Here is a 23,633-nt window from a genome sequence, read left to right as displayed (position 1 = left end):
TGTAAACACTCTAGTATGGAATAAAAATAATGTTATTCTAATTTGTTTACACACAAAGCACATTAATTGTTCCAGAATAGAGTGACTTTTATTCCATAACAGAGTGTCCATATGGGGAGCTCTTCGGGAATAGTTGTTGTGAAATAGATAGATAGATATTCTGGTCAATTTCCCATGTAGACAAGTGCATAGAGGCCATGTTTACACTAGGAAAAATATTTGTTTTTACAATGAAATAACTAACAGATGATAGCTAATACATTATAAAATCCTAGAGTAGGCAGGGAGGTAGTAGTCTTACCTTGATGTGTAGCTGGTCAAGGACCTTTATTGAATTTACTAAAACAAGCTATAACAGTATAATGTACTGAAAGCAATTATATTAGTGTAAACAACTTTATACTGGTGTGAACACCTTTATACCACTATAGCTGTATTCACATTAGGAGAATACACCAATTTAACTAAATATTTTTTTCTAATGATTTAGTTAAATCAGTGCATAAACTGTGTGTTGACAATCCAGTAAAGAGAATAAGATTTGTAATGCAGCCTCTGACTGAAGGATCTCACATCTCAGCAGCCAGTCTCAGGATTACTTCACACAAGCTGTTAGGAATATGGTGTCAAATAAATACACGTTAATGCCATGTTGCTGCAAAAGCCTAACTTCTTCTGTGTTTGGTTGTTTAAAAGAGACACAAGATTTAACTGAAAATGGTGTAACCTATGTTAAGACAAACCACATGGTCTAAGTAGTACTGTGTTGTGTACAGTCTATAGTTATTTTGGAATAACTATCAACAGTTAACAGTTTGTAAACAGACAGATGCTTGGAAAATCAGGCAGAGTCAGTCAGTTCTTTGTAGCCTTACAGAAAATGAACCAGAAGATGGCAACAAAAATGTGTTATAATAAATTGATATATGCCATCAAAGATACCTCTTCCAGTATAAGAATATTCATTTGTGTCATAGACAAAGTCGATAAGCAGTAGGTGGTTCTAGTGCCCACATCATGAATGCTTTCTTAAGAATCTGATAGCACACGTTAATTTATTATAAGACATTCCATTTGTTTTCTGCAGACATTCTTCTGTGTATCTTTAAAGCTTCCCTCATTTGTTTGTGCTGGAATGTTTCCAAATCTGGATCATTTCTTCACTCATAGTTCTGAGTATGCTTGGAATGCCAAACTGGGACCCTGGCATGGCAAAGAGAAGTAAGAAATAATTGGGGCAGTGATGGGGTTGGTGAAAATGCTATATAATGCCATTATGTGCATTAGTTCCTAGATAATCATATATTCAGCACCCTCTCCAACTAATCAGACTGCAGCTTTTCTTCAAGTCACTTAATAAAGTTTGATGTCCCACCAGAAGGATAACAAACATCCCCATCAGCCAATCCAGATTCCCCTCCATGGAGAGCTGGATGAGATGAGATCATGGTCTCAGCAAAATTATAGAACTCTCAGAAGTGAATCAGGAAAGCGAATTCCTAACCCTCTCATTTTACCTTCAGGTTGCCTCATGTTAGCGATGTAACAAAAACAAATAATAGCCGTTGCCTACCGGTCATTATTACACTACATAAGTTGTTCTGTTTTATGAGACTGGAACAGGAAGGAATTGTTTATTTAAATTTAAATACAGTTGATTTTCTAGATTTATGTTGCAGGCATACTATTAGTTTGTTGTTCATCAAACTGGGTTTCTAAATGCTTCTCCATAATTGAGTTAATGGGTCTTCATTCTCATTAAACAATATGGGTATGAAAGAAATTATGATTCTACAGCTCATTGCTGAAAGTGTTCAGCAGGCACTTCTGATTCCAACACATTACAAATTTAAAGAAGAGTGCTCTAGAAGACTGGTGAATCTTGAATGATGGTTTAATAACGGTGTAATAATTTATATAATTTATTTATATTCAAAATGTATGTAAATACCATTTGTATAGTATTTTTATCTGAATATCTTTAAGCATGCTGTAACAGTGAGGCACAGAGAAGCTAAGTGACTTGTGCTAAGAGCTGCCCACAGGAAGCCATTTGAAGTACATAAAAACAACTCTCATAACAACTTTTCCAAAGTCACTCAGTGAGCCAATTTCAGAGCTAGAATAGAATCCAGGTCTCACAACTCAGCTGTTCAGTGCTCTGTCCACTAGACCTTGATGCTTTCCATAATTCTTACTAAAAGAAGTATGATGAAGGGCCTAAATTGGAATCGAGCTCACAGTGGCTTGCTGCAGCATCTCTGTGTGCTTTTCTGAAGTTGGAACCCCTGATGTTCTACAATACATTAGAACTAGTTTCCACGTTAAGGCTGCAAACACTTGTACATGATTACCTTTATTACTGTCAATAGTCCCATTGACTTCAATGAGTCAATGTGGATGCAGTTATACCACTATAAAGGTGTCTAATACTGGTATACTTTGTGGGAAAATGCTATACTGGTATTAACACCTTTATACTGGCATAACCATGTCTACATTAGGGTGATAACACTATAACTATTTCAAAAAAATAGTTTAAAAATAGTGTAAAAAAATCACACTCCTAACCAACATAGTTATACTGGTACCAAAACTATGTGCAGGCCACACCTAAATGTCTGCATGATTAGCAACCAAGGTAAGAACATTTTAAATAGAGCTGGTCAGAAACTGGAATTTCCATTCTGGGAAAAAATAAGACATTTTGAAAGTTGTTTTTGTCCCAAATCAGGATGAAAAATCAAAATCTTGAAATATTTTGTGGAATCAAAATTCCAAAATATTTTTATTTGGAAACACTGAAACACCTTTACCAAAACAAAAGGTTTTGATAATGTCAAAATGTTTCGTTTCAATAATGATGATATATTTCATTTAGATGTCAAAACCTTATAAGAAGACAAAAGAAGGTGAGGTAATACCTTTTTTTGGACCAACTTCTATTGGTGGTAGGGGCAAGTTTTGAGCTTCACAGAGCTTTTCCTCAAAAAACATTATAATGCAAGTCCAAATGAACTAAAACAAAGCAAGAAAGTCAAAACAAAATATTCGATGTTGATTCTGAATAATTTAGAAACTTTTCCTGTGAAAATTTTCTTGAAATTGACACATTCCCACATTCTTGGGTTTTTTTACAGTTTCATTAAATCATTATTTCTTCCTTCCAGGCAGGAATAATATTCCAGTATATCCTCCATCTTTCAAAACTGACTACATTTCTTTTAAAAAAACAATTTGGTGTAAGCTCCCTCTCTGAAACAAATATGCCTGCCTCCCCAAACTGCAGTGCTCTTATATAGATATATACACTGTATTTGATGAACTTTGTAAGAAGACTGTGTCCTGCATGTTGACACAAATCATTATCCATGCTCTTCTCTGATCTCCTGCCATGGATCAAAATGCTAATATGTTCAGACCACCAACATCTTTGTCTTTACATAATTTGGTTGCACCCAACTTCAGAAATTAATGAGTATCTTTCTATCATGATCCAATACCCATCCCTCTCCAGAACACCTGAAGGAAGGAATAGATTTGGTTAGGAAGACCTCCCAAAAGTATCAGTATTGAGTTACAGGTATCATATGTACTGGAAAGCTGGAAGATATATTAATCATACTCCCTGCCCCGCTCTTCCCCCCCCCCCCAAAAAAAAAGAAGCAAAGCAAGCATGGCTAAGAATGTTATAAAGACTTGCAGAAAGACAAGGTGGGTGAGGTAATATATTTTATTAGCAACTTCATTACCTCATCCACCTTGTCTCTCTAATATCCTGGGAACAACATGGCTACAACTACACTACATAAAGACTTGTACATTGTGTTGTGCTCAGAGGATTTTGGGTGCTAAGCAGTGAAATCAAAAGAAAATACACATATAAATGAAAATAAATTAGCAACTAAGAGACAGAGGGAGAAAGAGCATTTTACATGGTTTTAAAAAGCATTTTGAAACACTGAAAGCAATGTTATTAGTTACTACAAAAAAGTAAATGTTAGATTTACACATAAACATAATAAAATGATAATTAGAATAATTCTGAGTAGCAAGAAAAGTATACCACATCTTTTATCTAAAAGGTTTCTGAAGTGCTTTATAAACTTGGATCACTCATGCACCACTGAAATGCGGCCACCTCTGGCATGAAATGTGGAAGTAATTCCGCTCCAGTAACACTACACAACTGTTTCTTCGAAAAGGCAGTAAAGAGCTATTGTGTGGGAATTAGAGTTTATAGAATCATGGGGCCAGATTGCCCCCTCCCATGGATAAAACTAATGGTTGCAGGGGCTAAGGGAGAGGAGAACTCTGTGAGGATCTGCTCAGGGAGAGAAAATCTGTAGGAGAAATGGTGGGGCAAGGAGTACTGAGAGAGGAGAAATGGGGCTTCACATACGCACAGTCACAGGATTGGTGCCTAAGTCCTTTCATGTCACCGCTAAGCTGGAGGGAATCAGAAGAGGGTGAGCAGCAAAGGGGAAGGTGAAAAAATGAAGCAGGAGAAAAACCAAAGTAGGAGGACAAAGTCTAGAGACTGGCAGACAGAGAAGACGGGAAGCCTGAAATAAGGGAAGTGTTGAAATGAGTGGGAGGGACAATGAGCAATGAGTATCCTATCATTTGCTGGACAGAGTAAAGTACTGTAGAGGACAGAGTATGGGGGGAAATGGTGACGTGCCTTTGTGTATGTGTGTTTTAAACTAGCCACTTTAGGCTGAGGACACAACCTTAAAAATGTCACTCTCCTTTCCCCTCTATGCCTTTCTTCTCCTCCCTTCCCATTTCTTTACTTTTTTTTTCTTTTTTTTCTTTTTTCTGTCCTTGCTTGCTTGCGTTCTTTCTTTCAAAAAATAAGGCAAGAAAGAAAATCAGTGGAGTCCACGTCTCAAAGATTCCAGGGCTTTCAAATTGCTTTCCAAGCCCTCCTTTTATTCTAGCAACATATCTTTCTTGGGAGACCCTTGCCACATCTGCACTTTACTTAATTCCATGGTGTGGAGGGAATTAATACTGTTCCTACCAGCGTAGGAGAACAGAGGCCATAAGATGGTTTCGGTCATTGATTTTGTGTAATTTGAAAAAAAAATCAAGTATTTGAATGATGCCCAAAGTCAATATTTATGGGGGGATGAAATTGGCAGGAGAGTTGAGCCTTTATTGCCATGTGAAAGAAAACTTCACATTTCATAAATTAAGTATTGCTTGTCTCAGTAAAAGAGGAGCTTGCAGAACATATGTTCAGATTCTCCTTCCTTTGCTACTCATCTGACAGGGAAATTAAATACAAAATTCTATTCTTGTGCGCCGCCCCCCTGCCCCCCACTTTGCAGCTCATGCAGTGTCATGTTGAAACCAATATTTAAACAAAGGGGAATCTTTGAGTTCTTTGAAAATAGGTATTTGTTTAAACATGATACCCGATATTTTTGTAATAAATATATTCGGCAATACATTGAGGTCATGCATGTTAAACACTGGTAAAATAAATATGCTAAACTCATCAGAAGGAAATATATATTTGCATTCATTTCTCTTTTACCTGAAGGCTTCAAAATATTTTAAAAAAACAAATCTAACAATAATATTGCATCAAATGTTATTTAACTTTTCTGGTAATGAATATAGAATCCAACCCTGCAAACGTTATTTGGACCATAACACCCATTGCTTTCAATCAGGCCCCAAACCCTTAAAGCCAGATTGCGGATAATTGACTGGAAGTAAAACTGCCTAAAATCACAATGAAAATTGGACACAGATTTGGACTAGGAAGGATAGAGATTGTCTTGCTCTGCTCTAATCATTAGACATGCTGTCTTCTACATGCAGTATGTGATAGTCATCGTAAAAGGGTTGTTTTGTGATATAGGTATATTGATCTATGTTTTATGACATCATCCAATGTTTGAACATTTATTTTCCTGGCATGGCATTCCTGGGAGTTCATCTCCGGATACTAAGGTAGTTTCAGTCTGACCTAATGAAATACCTCTGTACTTTTCTGGAACATTAAAAGGACTAATATAACATTTCACACACACACATTAAGTCTCATCCTGATCTCTAATAGTAGGTCCTAAAGCACAAGGTTTAATGAGATGAGTTTCCTGTGCCTTTCTTAGGAGAGAGGAGTTTATGTATTAACTGTTCAAGGCAGCAAGGCGATGGGACTCAGAAACACGTTTCTGTTGAGATGGAGGAATAAGAGAAAAAATATAACTTTTATCTCTACAGTTTGCCCTCTGGCCACCTGGGGCTTAGTAGTCTTTTGTTCTCCTTTCCCCCACCCTTCTTGCTCTCCATGTCAATTGCTGTCCCAGAACGGTGAGCAAGAAAGGAGGCACAGAGAGAGATAGACAGGAGCACGACCGCTTAGGGGCCTAGGGCAAGGGAGAAGAGGATCTGTTGCCTAGAATCCATGGAAGATTGTTCTTTGAGGCAGACGGCAAGGCCTGGTCTACACCACAGGGTTCTGTCAATGTAAGCTGCCTTGAGTTGACCTAGCTGTGGAAGTGTCTTCACTTAAATTTGGCTCCCACTGACATAAATGCCTCTCTCCTCTGGTTTGGTAACACCACCTTCCTGAGCGATGTAGAGTCACAATCGATGTAATTAGGTTGATGCTGTGTCAGTGTAGACACGGCATTGCTTACATCGACAGTGACTGGCTTTCAGGAGCTGTCCCACAATGCCACACACTAACAATACAATCAATACAAGCGGCTCCTGGTGAGGTTGCACACTTGCCGACACAAGGAGCCAAGTGTGCATGCACACAAGGAATTTTATAACTGTGATGGCTATATGCCGACATAAGTTAGGTTGACATAATTTTATAGTATAAGAGTGGGTAGAGGGCTAGGAATGAAGTCCATATGAGGAAAAGAAGAGGTTGCTGTGCGGAGGGAACTAAGTCTTTCCCCCATCCACACACAGTTCAGCTCTGCCTCTGTAGCAAGACAGGAAATCAGATTCTTAAATTCATTAAAATATGGACAGATATGGCCAAATTTTACCTTAATTTACTTCCTGTGCAATGCCATTAACTTCAGCGCATGGGATCTGAGGTGAGAATTTGGCCCCTAGGATGTTCAAACAAAGTAGAAGCAAGCCACTGCTTGCATCCGAAGAAGTGGGTATTCACCCACGAAAGCTCATGCTGCAAAACATCTGTTAGTCTATAAGGTGCCACAGGATTCTTTGCTGCTTCTACAGAACCAGACTAACACGGCTACCCCTCTGATACTAAACAAAGTAGAGAAATAAATAAGTAGATGTCTCATCATTTCACTTACACCATTGGAGGGAACCTTTTTGCCCCAGCTTGAAAAATAGCTTGGGTATGATTAAGATTAAACAGATCATAGAGAATTTGAGCTATATGTAAATTTCTCTGGATATTTAATCACAGGGGAAGCAATGGAACAGATTTGCACAGCCTACTGGTTGATGACTTGCTCTGATAAAACTTGGCTGGATTGTAGAAGCCATTCAGAACCCATTCTTCTGGAATGTCTCATGGGCAGCTATATGGAGGAGAGATGCAGTGACTTTATTAGAATTTAGTCCTCCATCTTATGAAGGATATAGCATTGGTACACAAGAAAATAACCTGAAATGGCCATTGAAGCTTTATCTATTTACTTCAAACCTTGAATATTAAATTGGCATAAATCTCCAAAATATATTGGATTAGGATGGGGAAAATCTGTGGGAAATCCTGCCTAGGAATCCTACTATGTTCACAGACATGAAGTTTGGCTGTCCATCTCGTATAAGATAAAATGTTGGCTGGCACAGTGCTTGCTGTAAAAAAGCTTGAAGCCTGGGGCTTTGTGCCAGGCAACGACAAATTTAATTAATGGGGTGGATCTATAGGGAATGCAGAAACCTCTTCTCTTAGAAACTGTTGCAGCAGAAACTCACTCAGGCAGGCAATAATTTCTGCAGAAGTACTGTACTTTTATTTCTCATCTTATTAGATTTGCTTTGGTGTCTTGTATTGTTTCACTCAAGCAAACTTATTTCCACATTTTTTGGTTATGAATCATTACAGGATAGAAACTGGCAGATGAATGTGTAATTGTAATTGAAATGGTTATTTAAAATGCTAATGCTGTTTTTGTCCTGGATCAGCATAGAAAATGAGATGATACATCTTCATACATTTACCTGGCAAAAGAATTTTAAATCAATAAGATTTTAAATTAAAATCGTAATGAAAAAGTAAAAGAGCTGCCCTTGCACAAGAGCTTTTAAGTGGGAAGATTGGGGATTTTTATAAAAATTTTATTTGTTCTTTTTTTATACAAGAGTAAATAAGAAGATGACTTGGGGACATACTAGAAAAATAATGCAAAAGATCCCCATATATAAATAAAAAAAGGAGAGGAAAGCGCATTTTAGAAATTTGTGCACAGAACTAGGAAACAAACACTCTTGAGGTATACCTGTGGCTCAGATACTAAGGCCATGGCTACACTTGCAAATTTGCAGCGCTGCAGCAGGGTGTGAAAACACACCCTCTCCAGCACTGCAAATTGTGGCGCTGCAAAGCGCCAGTGTGGTCAAAGCCCCAGCAGCGCTGTACGTTATTCCCCACAGGGAGGTGGAGTACGGACAGCGCTGGGAGAGCTACACCGGAACCTGAACAACAAAACTTTTGTCATTCAGAGGATGGGTGTGAAAAAAATCACCCACCTCCCTGAACGACAAAAGTTTTGCCATGAAAAGCGTCGGCAGGAGAGCCACTCATTGGGGGTGGAAGTTTTTTGTTGGTGGGAGAGCTCTCTCCCACAGACAAACAGTGGCTACATTACATGCCTTTTAGCAGCATGGCTGTAGCAGCACAGCTGTGTTGCTAAAAGGTGCAAAGTGTAGACCAGTGGTTCTCAAACTAGGGCCACCGCTTGTTCAGGGAAAGCCGCTGGCAGGCCGGGCCGGTTGTTTACCTGCCACATCCACAGGTTCGGCCGATCGTGGCTGCCACTGGTTACAGTTCACCGCTCCAGGCCAATGGGGGCTGCAGGAAGTCGCGCGGGTCAAGGGATGTGCTGGCTGCCCTTCCTGCAGCGCCCATTGGCCTGGAGCAGCGAACCGCAGCCAGTGGGAGCCGCAATCGGATGAACCTGCAGACGTGACAGGTAAAAAAAAAAATGGTCTGGCCCGCCAGGTGCTTTCCCTGAACAAGCGGCGGTCCTAGTTTGAGAACCACTGGTGTAGACATAGCCTTAGTCTCTGTGTTTAAACCTCTACATCTATAAAATGGAGATATTAATACTTTTAGTAATCTTTATCTCGAAGGGCTGTTCTAAGCTTTAATTACTGAATATTTGCAAAACATATAGAAGATTATAAGTGCACTGCTAGTATTATCAATACTGCTGCACCAAAAACCAACCAACCGTTCAACCAAACAGACAATAAATTGTTGGTCCAGAAAACAAGATTTGATTTCATAGATGGAAATAAATGCATTAACGTGAGCCATTTTTCTCACAAGTAGCATTACCAGTTGAAGAAACGTGGAGCAACAATTATTAAATAAAATAAACATTACTAAAGAAAAAAGAAACTACCATCTTGCCACTTTGCCATGGATCAAAAAAGCAACTTCCAGGTACATCAAATACACAAATGTTTCATCTTTGTACAATGTCAAACCTCATCCTGCACCAGACATAAGTTCAGTTATGCAAATTTTGCTTAATAGGACTACAGACTGGTTCTACAGAAGAACTATACTGTATGAGCCTATGAACTCCCTGCCTTTCCCAGAAGCTCTTGCTGCTTGGCTGATTCCTGAAGTGTGAAAAGAGTTCACAGAGAGGCAATGGGATTAGCCTTCCCTTCCCCCGCTTTGTTGAGGGAAAATAAAAGGGTTTGCCCATTACAAACTCTGCTTAGAACACTTGAGGTTGAAACTCAAAACAGACAAGCATAGACACACACACACACACACACATACAAAGTTCACAAAGCTGCCATCTTACCAATTTAGGGGCCAGAAATTTAAAAACTGCTATATACAACTATATCAAGTTCATTTAGGGCTCGATTGCACTGCCATTTAAATGAGTAGAAAAATTCCCTATGACTTCAATGGGAGTTGGATTGGGCCCTTAGTCCTTTCTGATTTTTAGTTTCCTGAGAAAAAATGAGTGAGCCGTCATCATGACACCCCCACCCTCTCACCCCTGACACCATTGCCAGTTCCAGGTCACGCAAATTAACTTTTCACATAAACACACTTTTTCTTATTTGAAATGTCAAAGCCTCCTTAGTGGAAGGTTAAAGTCTGTCTAATGACAGAATCCCTTAGAGTGTTAATTAAACAGGACAATAATAATCCACCAATGATTTATAGTTAGATGGATTACTAGCCTATAGTGGTTGGTCTGATAGGCATTTATTGCCTACTTAACCATTTAAGTATAACAAAAAAAAATCATTGTGGTACAAAAGGTGATGAATGTTTCTGCTAAAACAGTCCATTAAGATGATTCATTAACATTACAAAGAGGTCTGTGGCCTATGTGCCATTTGGTGCCTGTAAAAGTCTGGGAAAGTGAGAGGCATTACCATAGGAAATGTTTTATGCTAAACGTGTGCTGATATAATCTAACACCCACTTTTTATATTTTACATAACAAGGTCTATGGATGCTTTGTACTTTTCATTTCTTCAGCTAAAGTGCTTATCTCTCCAACAGGGAAACATAGGAGGAAAGGTATAATAAAATTTAAAATGCTTAGGAATCTGTTTGAGTCTTGCAGCCTACTCTTTGAACTGGTGTCATCGGAATGTCAGATTGCTGGTTCCACCATTGAAGAATGAGAATGAGAGTCATGAATTATGGTTAAGAAGGCCACAACTTTATTAAATACACATAAAATAAAGGTATCATAAACAGTCTTTTCAGGTCAAATAACAGCACAGAGTCTCAGGGTGTAACAGTGAGAAAGAATACCATCTATTCAGCTGAATTGATAGCAGAGCTATGATATGTATACTTACAAAAAAAGCATTACGGGATATTTAATGGCCATGAGTGATCAGAACCTTGGTTTTATATTTCATCTAAAATACAGAACCACAAAGGGCACAACACTTCCTAACGCTATTCAGCATCAATGGGAGCTGCAGGGGCGGTGCCTGCGGACAGGGCAGCGTGCAGAGCTGCCTGGCCACACCTCCGTGTAGGAGCTGGAGTGGGGACATGCCGCTGTTTCTGGGAGCCGCTTGAGGTAAGCGCCTCACCCCCTGAACCCCTCCCGTGACCCAACCCCCTGCCCCAGCCCTGATCCTCCTCCCACCCTCTGAACCCCTTGATCCCAGAGCAGAGTTCCCTCCTGCACCCCCAACCCCTCATCCCCAGCCCCACCCCAGCTGGAGCCCCTCCCACACCCCAATTTGGTGAGCATTCATGGCCCACCATATAATTTCCATACCCAGATGTGGCCCTCAGGCCAAAAAGTTTGCTCACCTCTGCTGTATAGTGTCTCTGTTTAAGAACTCTCTGGTTTAAGGGATTAAAATTAACACATGGCTTGCACCACACAAAATATATTAAAATGCACAGGAAAAATGACACATCTAGAAAGTATTTGATAAAAGAAAAGATGCTGACAAAGCCAAACAGTATAGTCAGTTATATTTTCATGTGGCCTCTAAACATGATCAAATAATTAAATGAAATATATTTTAGCTGACATTAAATACAGTTACAAAAGCATCTGTTCATTGTGTTCTGGATAAATTAATTCTCCCAAGCTGCTGTAGGTGGGTTCAGAGAGTAAGGTGTTTTAGCAATTTATCTGTCTGGAATTCCCAAGCAGAAACTCTTTGAAGTTGTAGCCAGCAAATTGCAGGCAGTTGTTGTCAACCATTTATCAGAAAACTTCACTGCAAACAGTACACTTTGAGTTCAGACTTTTGAAGAAAGAGACAAAGTGACATAATTAAATTGTATACAGTAGTATTAATACAATGCATAATTAGCATATTTCATCCTGAAACCCAGACCCCTCAGGAGCCATATAGACTGTGCATGCACACACACACGCATGTGTAAAACAACAGTATGTAGCATATATCACAATAGTGGAAAACAGTAGTTTGCATCAAAGGCCCAATCATTTCAATGATGTTCTATTTCAAAATTATCCCTTACATGAAAGTATTCTTCAGTCATGGTCCAAAAATGCAGTTTACAATAGTTAGATGCAAACAGGACTTTGCAACCAATTGGCTTTCCTGATTCCCATACTACTCCTCTATAATGTTCCACAATATAGCAAGTAACAATATTTTCCATTGCCTGTCAGTCCTACAACATCATTAACTGCTTTAAATCCCTGCAGTGGCGCTCCTTTACTTACCATATCAAGTTAAATTTCTTGATTTTGCCTTCAAGGCCCTGCACAACTCAGCCCAGACCACATATCAAAGCTCATTTCATATTGCGTCCATGTTGATCCCCTTAGCTTTGCTAACAATACCAGATTTACAGCCACTTTTACATCATTTTACCACTAGTGTCTTTATGTCTTCTTCCACATTAACCCCTCCAAGTGGAAAAAATTCCCAAAGCTAGTGTACCAGGCCTTCATCCTCCCCTCATTCAAATCCCTCCTAAAGACTCATCTCTTCCACAAAACATATACATGCACAAACCTTCCATTCTAACATTATATAAGAGGAGGTGTGGCCAGTGGATTCATGACTACTCAATCATTGCACCTGTCAATCCTGTGACAACTCAATCCTGTGAGCTTCCAAGGACTTCCTACCAGCTTCTGAGCACCCTCAGCTCTCACTAACCATAGTGGGAATTGAAGGTGATCCACATCTTGTGAGAGGGATTAGCTCCTGGAGTTGAAATTATTTGGTTCCTGTCTCAGAAATGTATATATATATATATTGTTGTTTCCTCTCTCGTGGTCTCTTACTGGCTATTTCCAGGAATACTTAACGTATGTACATACCCATGTTTTATTTATATAAGTTAGCAGTTACCCTAGTAAATCAGATGATAGAGTACACAAAACTCCAGACTCTTTCAGAAAAGCTTGGCACCTCTACTGGTAAATTTAATCAGTGTTAGTCCAAAATCATCCAAATTATGGGCTTGTACTGTCTGACCTATCATCGCCTCCTAATTACATACAACCCGAGAAGCTCTGTAAATAGGTTTTTGTTTCAATGGAAGATCTTCTGTTCTATTGTTCAGACATATGCAGGGCATCGGAATAGAGAAATGACCCATCACAAAGTGATTTATAACCTCCATAACTCTCCCTTGTGTGAAAGCACACTGATTATGAAATTGACATCCATATGGAACATCCTACAAGAATATGTGTTGGCCTTTTGTGGTTACATTCATCATCAGGTCTTGAATTTCTTCAGAAGTTAAACAGCAGAAACCTGGGAGCTCTGTTGCAAAATTTCCCCCAGTTCATTGGACTGTGAACATTATGCCCCAAGGGAGATTTTTATTGCAAAAGGAAAAGTGAGGATCTTTCTGAGTCTCCAAAATCTTTGCTCCCTTGGCACCGAACATTTGCACCATCATGGCAGGTGGGCTGCACACACCTCCCCCGCTGCTTATTTAGAATTTATACAGAATCTATTTTACAGTCCATTAGTTTAAATTAGATAAACAAACAAACATCTTGACATCCCAAACATTAAGAACTCTTTACAAGGTACTGTTTGAGGAAATTCATGCTTTTAAATGTTTTGGGGGTGCCTTAAACAATAAACAAAAACAACAGATTCTCTCTTGTGGTCAAACCACCAAAGCAGAGTGAAGTGCACTGACTCTCTGAGAGTTTCAGCCCCATGTTCTGCTCTGCTTGTCCTTTTGAAAGGGGTCTCAATGAGGTGCCTTGTTGAAACCTCCGCTGGTGCTACTGTTTATAGAGGGAATCATTAGGAACAGTTTAGTCAGAACAAAAGGGGGGTTGTTTCCATTGTTCTCCTTGCAGTTTGACATCTTAACTGAAAAATTATCTTAATCGTCTAACAATATATATTTGCCTATGGGGTTCAGACAATTGTAAAAGAGATTCTGAATGACTGCTGAAAAGAGATAATTTACAGTGCAAACCCAGTGCATGCTGAACACCATTTAGTTATCACAAATGTTTCCGATGAAAAAATCTGCAGGAAAATCCCCACCAGTAACTATAGCTTTGATCTCATGACTGTATGTGATTATTTTTATGCATTTATGATTGCAGCATCCCCTAAAAAGAACACGCTTTGTAAGATATTACTCTAATAGTAAGATAGTCTGTTTCTGTATTTTGATAAGTAGATAGCTTAGGTTAGATCCTCAGCTGGTATAAATCAGTGTTACTCGTAGACTTGAATGGAAATATGCCAATTTACATCAGTGGTAGATCTGGCCCCTTAATTTTTTTTTAAAAGCCTTCAGCATAAGCCTGGTTGTTAATGGTTTTCTGCTGCTGAAACTCTAGGAGATTGCTTGATGCAAGCACTTGCAATGTGGCAAACCTCCTTTCTCAGTCAGACAGGGAGCTGGAACGTTCCTTAAACCATGGAGGATTGGTCCCAAAGTGTAATTGTTTGTGTAATTCTGGAGGGGATATTTGTGGCAAGAGCTTTGGCAAGTCAAATGAATTCTCAGCTTCATTCTGCTTCCACATCAGTTCACAGACTTTTATAGAAATCATTATATATAGGAAGAGAGTTTTTTTAGAGACAGGATCAGAGTAAAAAATGCACATTACACCTCTTTAGCTCTCTAACCCCATGCTGCACAAAAAGTTTGCAGCTCAGAATGTGTTGCCAATTAGAGTAGTTTTAATATGTATTCAGAATAAACCATTAAAATAATTGTTTCTATAGAAATGAAACATAAATAAAGCAGAAATTGATACTGAATAAAGATAACATTGGGGCCAAATTCTGGCTTTTGCTTACTCATATGCATGAGCAAGATAAGCCTCAATTAGAAGAGAAACTTTGGAGTACTACTGTTGCACCTAATCTTGCCTCCCCACAAACCCCAAAGTCCACAACCTCCATAGTTCCCTAGCTCTAGTAACAGAGGGTTGTACAGTTCGGGGGCATGATCCATATGGTTTTGCTTACATACCCCAATTTTCCATGCAACCTCCCCGCTCAGGTTACTAATGCTTGTGGCACAAGTAGTTTGTGCAGCAGCTGTGCAGGGGTTATGCAAGCACCAGTCAGAATAAAGGCACAAAATATTGGTTCTTCTGAGGTATTGTTTTGCACCAGCCTAAAGAGCAAAAGCGAAGGCATTCAATATTTGGCCCGTTGTATGTTGCATGTTGAAGCCAGTCATTGCTGTAAACTCCTGAGAACAAAGGTCAGATTTCAAAGGAAACCTGCACAAAACTGACTGTAAAAATATGATAATTACTACATTTGCAGTAATTACAAAGTGTAAATGACAAAAAAGAATTTTTTCAAAAAATATAAAATGACTTCAATATAACTAAAAAGAGTAATTAACAATCAAACAGGAATCTTGACAGCCTGTTGATGAAGAGTTAGGATGAAATGATTGCAGTTTACTATAAAAATGCATGATAAAGCAAGAGACTTTCAGAGTCGAATTGTCAAAGGGAGCACAACACAGACTAAAAGACTGCACCTACAATACGGCATATAACACTGTTGCCCACATATTTTTTTTCACAAGTGTGAACCTAAGGTTTTAGATGCACAGAGCACATTTTTGCCCATAAGGACAATTTCCTGCATTATGCCAAAAAATTACCTCCAAAACAGTGTTCACGAAATAATTGGAGAGTGCGAAATTAGAGAATAAATTTTAGACGCTTCTTTGGAAAATCTGGACCTCAAAGTGGTTGTATGGTAAATTCTGTTTAAAAATATATTATTGATGTTAGCTTATAAGAACCACAATATATATTTTACTATGTGGGCTTGATCCTAAAATGGTCTACATCTAGTGTCTGGTGTAAATCAACAGTAACTCCAGGGAAGTCTATGGAGATCTAGACCAACTTTATAAATTTAGGGCAAAAATTTAGTTGCCTAATTCAAGCACTCGGCACTTCTCAGGATTCAGTCCCATGATACCATTTGATTTTTAGGATTCAAAGGTCCCTACTGTTCCAAAATTATTTCTTTTACAAAATTATTAAAAGGTTTTCAAACAGGAGTAACAATGCCCTTCAAACCTGTGTGCACCGCTTCGACCACTGTATCTCCTCTGGTGAGTAGAGCTCAGGGCAACAAGAGCTATGGCTTAATTAGTATAACGTGATTAGCACAGTCCAGAACCAGATTAGTTCAAATTCTTGGGACAGTGCTAACGCGTGGCTTATCCATAATGTGATTACTTTCATGTTGAGGAATACATTTGCGATAATGGTGTTAAGGGGAATGAATAGAAACTTTGATAAGTATAATCCAATGTGGGCGTAATGCAATATTCAAGCTGTTTATGTAATCTTATAAAAACAATACTTTTTTTTTATTGTTAGAATCTGAATCACATGTATGGAGGGACCAGGAAAGGCAGAGGATGTACAGAGGATCCTGATGATACTGTCAGCCAAGATTCCCAAAAGACATTTATTTTAGTAGAAGCATTTGGAGGAAGAAAGAAAAGATGCTCAGTGTTTAGGAAGAGGAATTTGTTCCAGGAATAAGAGGTGGGAAGGTACAAAGCTTTCAGAATGGGGAAATGAGTAGGAAATAGAAATGGTTAGGAGGAGGGCATCTAGCTGTAAGGATGTGGACCTTGAACTTGATTTAGAAAAATAGGAGGAAGGAAAATAATACATTTTGGGCCTGATCTTTAAACAAGTTAGGTGTGAAAATGTTTGCCTAATCTGAGTGTACAGTTATTTAGGGGAACTTTACACAAAAATGACCAGAATGAACCATTTGCAGGCATTTGCCCCATTTGCATTTATGATCATGGCAACAGTGCATGCAAACTAGGCACATACAATTGCACATGCATTTTGGGTGCTTAATTTTTTTTAAAGTAGGGCCCTTTATTTCTAAAGTTGTCTCTTCCACCCATCAAGAGTGTGCAGTTGCCTGCACAAACAAAAAGAGCAGTAGCTAATACACAAAACAGATAAAAACATTCAATTCATGATGAGACCAAAAAGTAGTTAATCTGGTAACATATGTAACCCTCAAGAAAGAGGCAATCGGTTGGAATTTTTTTATCTAAAGAAATGATCTGAAACAACTGCCAACATGCAGGTATTGCTTCATCATGAGCATTCAGCTCTCCCTCTCTAACAAGGAGGAGGAGGAGGAGGAGAAAGGGAGAAGAGAGCCGTAAGAGGAAAAACTGGTTTTTTAATTGACCTGGGAAGAAGGAGGAGAAAGAGGATGATGATATGGGCTGCCATTATTTCCAGCAATATGCCTGCAGAGCTTGGGAGGTAGCTTGCAGGGAGCAGATGAAATGAGTTTAAACAGTATGCAATGTATGATGGGGAAAAAAGATGGAATCCATAATAAGGATGGTACAGACTATAATCTATATAGATTGGTGAGTGTTTGAAACCCAAAACTGAATCCTAAAATTGAAGTTTGAGCCCATTTCAGTCTATACAGAATTATCCTTTATTGAACATACTGGGACAAATTCTGCTCTTGTTTACAACCCATAACCCCACTGATGTCCATGAGGGATTAGGCATGTGATGTGAGAAGAATTCTCTAATAGATTCCCTTTCTTAACCCACACTCATAAAGAATCCCCCTAGCATAATGTGTTAGAGGTAAAGAAGCAGTGGCATGTGGACTATTATATATATCTGTCATGCATCTATTGTATTGTATTGTATTTATTAGTTTACAACCACAAACCAGACATTTTGGGAAGGTGTGTGGGGGAGAGGGTAGAGTGTGGAGGCATTACCCACAGCAGCTTCAAAGAAAGAGTTTGGTTCACTGATTCTTACAATAATCCCCTTTCATAAAAGCCCAATTGCTTGTCCACAACGTGATCTCTCTACTTTATTCTTAATCTCTGCTACACCATGTACCTTGCTTTGCAATTTAGACAGGAAATGAAGAATAGGATCATAGAAGAAAGCAATATAATGATATAATTTAATTAATGAACTCATTAAATCATCTGAGTTGTTCCCATGCAAGTGTAGCATATACCCCCAATGTTCCCCACCCCTCAAGAAAGGACATATCCAATCTTAAACTGATACACTTGCTTAGAGTCAAAAATAGGCAACCAAAACAGCTGAATATATAGGGAAAACAAAGAGAAATAAATGACCTCTTAGGCAACCCTAAAAGCTCACCAAGTCTTAAAATTCATCTCCCATAAAAATGATAAACTAAGTCTCAGCAACCAGTTTCCTGGCAAAACACCTTCCAACTCCCAATATACAACTACTTTTCTTTCCTTCCCCCAGAAGGAAAAGTTAAAGGGACACTGTCAACTTGAAAACTAGTCAGTTTCAAAAAGTGAGCTACAAGTAGTTTCAGATACTACCCATTCTTGAGTCCCCTTTGACAATTTTGATGGTTTGACTATCATGTTTTCCTATTTTTAAGATGTTTTTCTTCCCCCTGTTGCTGAATGAAAGATCCACTCACAAACAAGATGGGAACGAACTGGCTATATAAGAGAAACAGTGGAAGTGACATGGTGCTGTCAAATGCACAAAGGAAACAAAATGAAAAAAACCCACAACATTTTGTCAAATCTATTTAAGTTATACACTTGGCAAGCATTTTTACACAGAAAGGGCCTGATTCTCAGAGGTGTTGTAGGTAACTCAGCACTTCTTGGGATCAAGCCCAAGATTTGTATAAAAGTTGTTACACAAAATAAGGTTGTGTGTAGTATTGCAGGCAGTTGAAATCACAGAGCTAAGCCAAAGTGAAGGGCTCTGGAAGATCAGAAGCAAGAGACAAGCTTTATGTAAATTACCCACTCCTTCCCACTGCTTGACAGCTGGTTGGTAGTGCTTCTCAGGTAGTATAAAAGATTTTGAAAGCTCATTCTTGTTGCCTCCATTGGGGACCCAAAACTCTCATTGATTTAGGAGCTTTGAGAAGGAATATGGTCCAGAGGAATGAGCACAGGGCTGGGAGTTAGGAATCTTAATTCTGGCTCTATCACTTACTCACTAGGTGGCCTTAGGGTAATTTACTTCAATTATATGCCTTAAGTTTCCTCTTCTATTCAGGCTATCCCGTTTCCATAGGCCTCTTATGATAAATAGCTAGTTACTGCTTATATGATGCTTTAAATACACAGAGCTATATAAGTGTTTGTAGGTGAAGAAGGTGTTCAGGATCAAGTATTGAGACTTTTGAGTATGGTAGAATCATCAGGAAACATCAAAAGCATATGCTGTCAAAATTAGTGTGACTGACCCACTTTCTTCATTCTCCCTTCCTTCCCAAGACTGAATTTGAAAGTCAGCATATACTGTGAATTATTTTCACTCCTCTCTTTTCAAGTAACTGTTGAGAAGCAGTAGTTAAAGTTGGTGACTAACTCTTATTAATTTTTTTTATATCACAGTAGATCCCAATGGGCCCAATCATGGGCCCCAATGTGCTAGACTCGCAGGGGTAGGCAACCTACGGCACACGTGCCGAAGGCGGCATGCGAGCTGATTTTCAGTGGCACTCACACTGCCCAGGTCCTGGCCACTGGTCCGGGGGGCTCTGCATTTTAATTTACTTTTAAATGAAGCTTCTTAAATATTTTAAAAACCTTATTTACTTTACACACAACAATAGTTTAGTTATAGATTATAGACTTCTAGAAAGAGACCTTCTAAAAACATTAAAATGTATGACTGGCACACGAAACCGTAAATTAGAGTGAATAAATGAAGACTCGGCACAGCACTTCTGAAAGGTTGCCGACCCCTGTGCTAGAGGTTGTACAGACAGGTAGTAAAAGACAGTTGCGACTCCCTGCTTTTAACACTTGATAATCCAATTCAAGCCAAGATTCAACAAATGAGTGTCACAGACAATAGAATGGGAAGAGGTGACGGGAGAGTAGTAAGATAATATAGTGACAAACTAGCAATGTGCAGAGGCTGATGGTTCAAAATCATTTAAATGTTATTAATTGTTAGTATTTTAAAGTTTCTCCATCATCCCACAGTCCCCCAGTCTTCCTTGACTCTTCCTTACTAACTCCCCCTGCTCCCCACCTGCCTGTGGAAAAAGTGACCCTGGTCTCTCTGCCTAGTATATTTATATCATTAAATTTTAAATGTATGCATTTATCGTTTTCCCCCTTCTGGCCAGTGTTATATATATACAAATTCTCTCAAAGGATTGCCCCCCCTCCCTGTACATAAACCACCCCTTCCCCTTGGGTGCTTTCTCTTTAATCAAGTTTACATTCATTTAACTACTTAGAAATGGCTCACCCTTTCTTCCAATCCAGCAGCTTCCATAAACATCCTGAAAAGCAACCTGATCAGATGTTTCTGCTCTAGGCACTAACATGGATTTTCTTTTCTAAGCAGTTTGGAGAGAGAGGGAGGGAGAGGGGAAGAGAGAGAGAGAGAGTGTTGAGTTTTGCTGCCTGCTCCTCCCACAAGATACAACCTCCTGCTGCCAGTGCTGTCTGCAAAGAAGCATTTCAAACGTACTTAGACTTAGCTTGTGAGAAGTGAAGCGAAAGAGATCAGACCCCAAAGGAAGAGGGTGGAAAGTAACACTCAGGATTATCTTCTCCATTTATCTCTTTCCTATCATATGGATTTTACAAACTACACAACCTCCCCCAGAGCCAGACTTTTATCATGAGTGCACTGAAGCTGGATCTCCCCTCTCTACCCAAGTGATCAGAACTTTGAGGGGCAGGCACCAGCTGTCTTTAATGGTAAAGTATTTATTCCTGCTCCCCAGCCCACTGGATCTCTTTATCTCCCCTCCACAGGGAGCTGCGTGAAGGAGGAGAGGAGAGAGATGCATGTGGTGTGGCTCAGGCAGCCTGCCTCCTGGCTGCTGGTCCTGTGGGCTGCTGCTCCCTTCTTGTGGCTGCGCTGCATCCTGGCTGATTTCACCTTGGACAATGAGGTGCACTCCAGTTTCATCCACAGGAGGCTGCGGAGCCAGGAGCGCCGGGAGATTCAGCGGGAGATCCTCTCCATCCTGGGTTTGCCCCACCGGCCCCGGCCCCATCTGCACGGCAAGCAGAACTCTGCCCCCATGTTCATGCTGGATCTCTACAATGCCATGTCGGTGGAGGAGGAGGCGGCAGGAGCAGCAGGGGAGGAAGGAGAAGGATTCTCCTACCCTTACAAGCCCATCTTCAGCACCCAGGGGCCACCCTTGGCCAGCCTACAGGACAGCAACTTCCTCACTGAGGCAGACATGGTTATGAGCTTCGTGAATCTGGGTGAGTCTCTAACCCCAGTCCCGGGGACCTCTGGGATGAGATTTTTTCTTTGCAGGGGAAGGAGTGCCTGAGATTGGGATTAGTGCCTGGGGGCGAGATGGGGCAGATCTCTCTTGTGGGCAAAGGGAGGACAAGAATCTGATGGCACAAGTGTCTCTGATAGGGCCAAGTGTCTCTAATGGTGGGCACAGGTGGCCTTGGTGGCAGGTGGCCCCGATGGCAGGGCAGGGAAAATAAGTAGCCCGAGGAAAAACTACTTTTTTATGTGATATGTAAATAGCAGGAATATTGAAATTCAGCTGGGCAGGGCTCAGTCCCTATTTCACATCATTGGGATTTTTACAAGCTCATGTATTGTGCTGAATCAGCTCTCACCCCACGTGCCGAATTCTTCCTCCTCCTACCCCTGCCACTGGGTATTTTCCCTGTCCCCGAGGTGGGGTTCTCCGGCGCGGGTCTTTCCAAGAATCACGAGCGGCTCTGGCCTGCATATTGAACCTCCAAGGAAGATGTGAAACCAGCACAAGACCATGAGCTGCCGCGTAGTTCAAAGCCCTAGGCGTGGAGTCATGTAAATGATCAACAATGGCACTAGAGCGGCTGTAAATGCATGGAGTCCAGTGGAGCGGGGAAGACAGCATTAACTAAACGGAAAGGGCTGCTCAGAGTCTGTTTTCTTCATTGGCTGAGAGGGTTTCGGTAGTAAATCCTTATTTACTCCTGCAGCTCTTTTTACTGACCCCAGTTTTAGGCAGCTAATTTGTCTTCTTTCAGAAGCCCATGTCTGTGGATGGGTTTATGCAAATGACGTGAAAGTTGTCACCTTTGAATGCAGCTCACTAGGCCTCTAATTGGATGCCATGGGCCAAGCTGAGTTCTGTTTGTCTGCTTTAGATTGCATGGCCTTTTGGACTAACTGGTCTGGATTTGAGTAAAAGGCTGTCATGGCCAGCATTCTATTTTAAATATATAATTATAGGTCGGAGTTTGCCATATCCAATTTTAGCACTCATCACGTGTGGCTCTGAAACCACCGAATGTACAGATTGGGTGCCTACAATTTCAAGACCAAATCTGAACAGTAGTTTCCAAACAGGATCAACTCAAACTTTGCCTTAATGAGATGCAAGAGGGATACCCGATGCATAAAAATAATAAACTGGTACAGATTGCAAGCACCCTTATCTTTACTACTGTAAAAAAATCCATCATTGTCAAGGACTTAACAGTTGTCACTATGTTTCACACCATGGCCACCTAGAACTTCCTGGTGGCAACAGAAATTGAACCATAATCCTTCTTCTGGCACTTGCCCTAACGGAGAATCATTAGTAGCAGTATAAGGTCTATGCCACATAGCTGAATAGTTATGATTATATACAGTTACCATTCCATTGCAATCTTGGTGATACCTGGAGATGGAGTATTGTATGCTGGACTTCCAGTTTCCATGAGTCACTCATTCATATTAAATACCATGAGCCTCATAGGAGGGCTTTATGAGCTACATTTGGCCAGGGTCTACACTTTTCTGAAAGTGATAATAGGTTCCATTTAGAATTATAATGCTTGTCTAATCTCTTTTAGATATTTAAACCAATCATCAATAATACATTTTAAAATCAAATATTTGAACATCCAAAATTATTGTTGGTGGTCAAACATTAGACTTTAAAGATAAGATATCATGTTAACTCTGTGCTTGCTGATACCTTAGTTTTAAGTATAAAGTACAGCCTAATGCTGAGAATGCAGGGACACTCAATAAGCTCTAACCGAAAACAAAAGATGTTGAAATAATGAAACTAAAATTTACACTTTTCTTTTTATATTGTAAGAGGATTTTGTGAAAGGGATAAATAATTAATGAGTCAGCTCCAGATAAAGAAATGTTTATCTCCAGGGGAATAATTGTATCCTTTATAAAAAGCAAAGTTAGTTCCAATGTAGCTTTCATAAGTATAGCTCTAGGAACCCAGTCTCATACTCCTTATGTAAGGAAAGGTCATCTTTGAAGTCCAGGGCAGTTTTGTATAAAACATATTAAGGTTCAGGCCCTAAAGTAAATTATATTGCACACAAACATTTTAGCCCAAAGTGTGATTATAGTGAAATTAGTCAACATATTATACAATATAGAACAATTTTTGGAGAGCTCCTGCTCTATAAGAGTATCACAGAACACAGAGTGATTGCATATATGTAAACAGAAGTTACAATGTAACATTAAGAT

General features: G+C 39.7%; 1 protein-coding gene and 1 long non-coding RNA gene across 8 annotated transcripts in view; one reads left to right on the top strand and one right to left on the bottom strand.

Annotated features, from left to right (window-relative positions):
• Window positions 1-23,633, top strand: part of BMP7 (bone morphogenetic protein 7) — a 79,885-nt gene that overhangs the window by 7,772 nt on the left and 48,480 nt on the right. For 3 of the 6 annotated variants that reach the window (XM_039497787.1, XM_039497791.1, XM_039497789.1), the window contains 3 exons: window positions 11,097-11,252; window positions 16,518-16,688; window positions 20,939-21,400. In XM_039497787.1, the coding sequence (XP_039353721.1) occupies window positions 20,968-21,400 (433 nt within the window). In that variant the 5' untranslated portion in view covers window positions 11,097-11,252; window positions 16,518-16,688; window positions 20,939-20,967. Of the gene's footprint in view, window positions 1-10,803; window positions 10,906-11,096; window positions 11,253-16,517; window positions 16,689-20,938; window positions 21,401-23,633 lie in introns of those variants that run through there. The other 3 variants (XM_039497792.1, XM_039497788.1, XM_039497790.1) reach the window with 2 other exon arrangements.
• LOC120380253 lies at window positions 1,093-21,993 on the bottom strand. Of its 2 annotated transcripts, none has more exons than XR_005587672.1 (3): window positions 21,776-21,993; window positions 20,424-20,514; window positions 1,093-1,203 (listed from the first exon to the last, which is right to left on the bottom strand). It is a non-coding gene; the product is annotated as an uncharacterized LOC120380253 (long non-coding RNA). The 2 variants fall into 2 exon arrangements; XR_005587671.1 differs by lacking the exon at window positions 1,093-1,203 and adding an exon at window positions 11,808-11,937.

The sequence above is a fragment of the Mauremys reevesii genome, linkage group 13 (assembly GCF_016161935.1).
Source record: "Mauremys reevesii isolate NIE-2019 linkage group 13, ASM1616193v1, whole genome shotgun sequence".
Classification (NCBI taxonomy): domain Eukaryota; kingdom Metazoa; phylum Chordata; order Testudines; family Geoemydidae; genus Mauremys; species Mauremys reevesii.
Note: the sequence above shows the minus strand (reverse complement) of the source record. Positions and strands in the feature narration are given on the sequence as shown.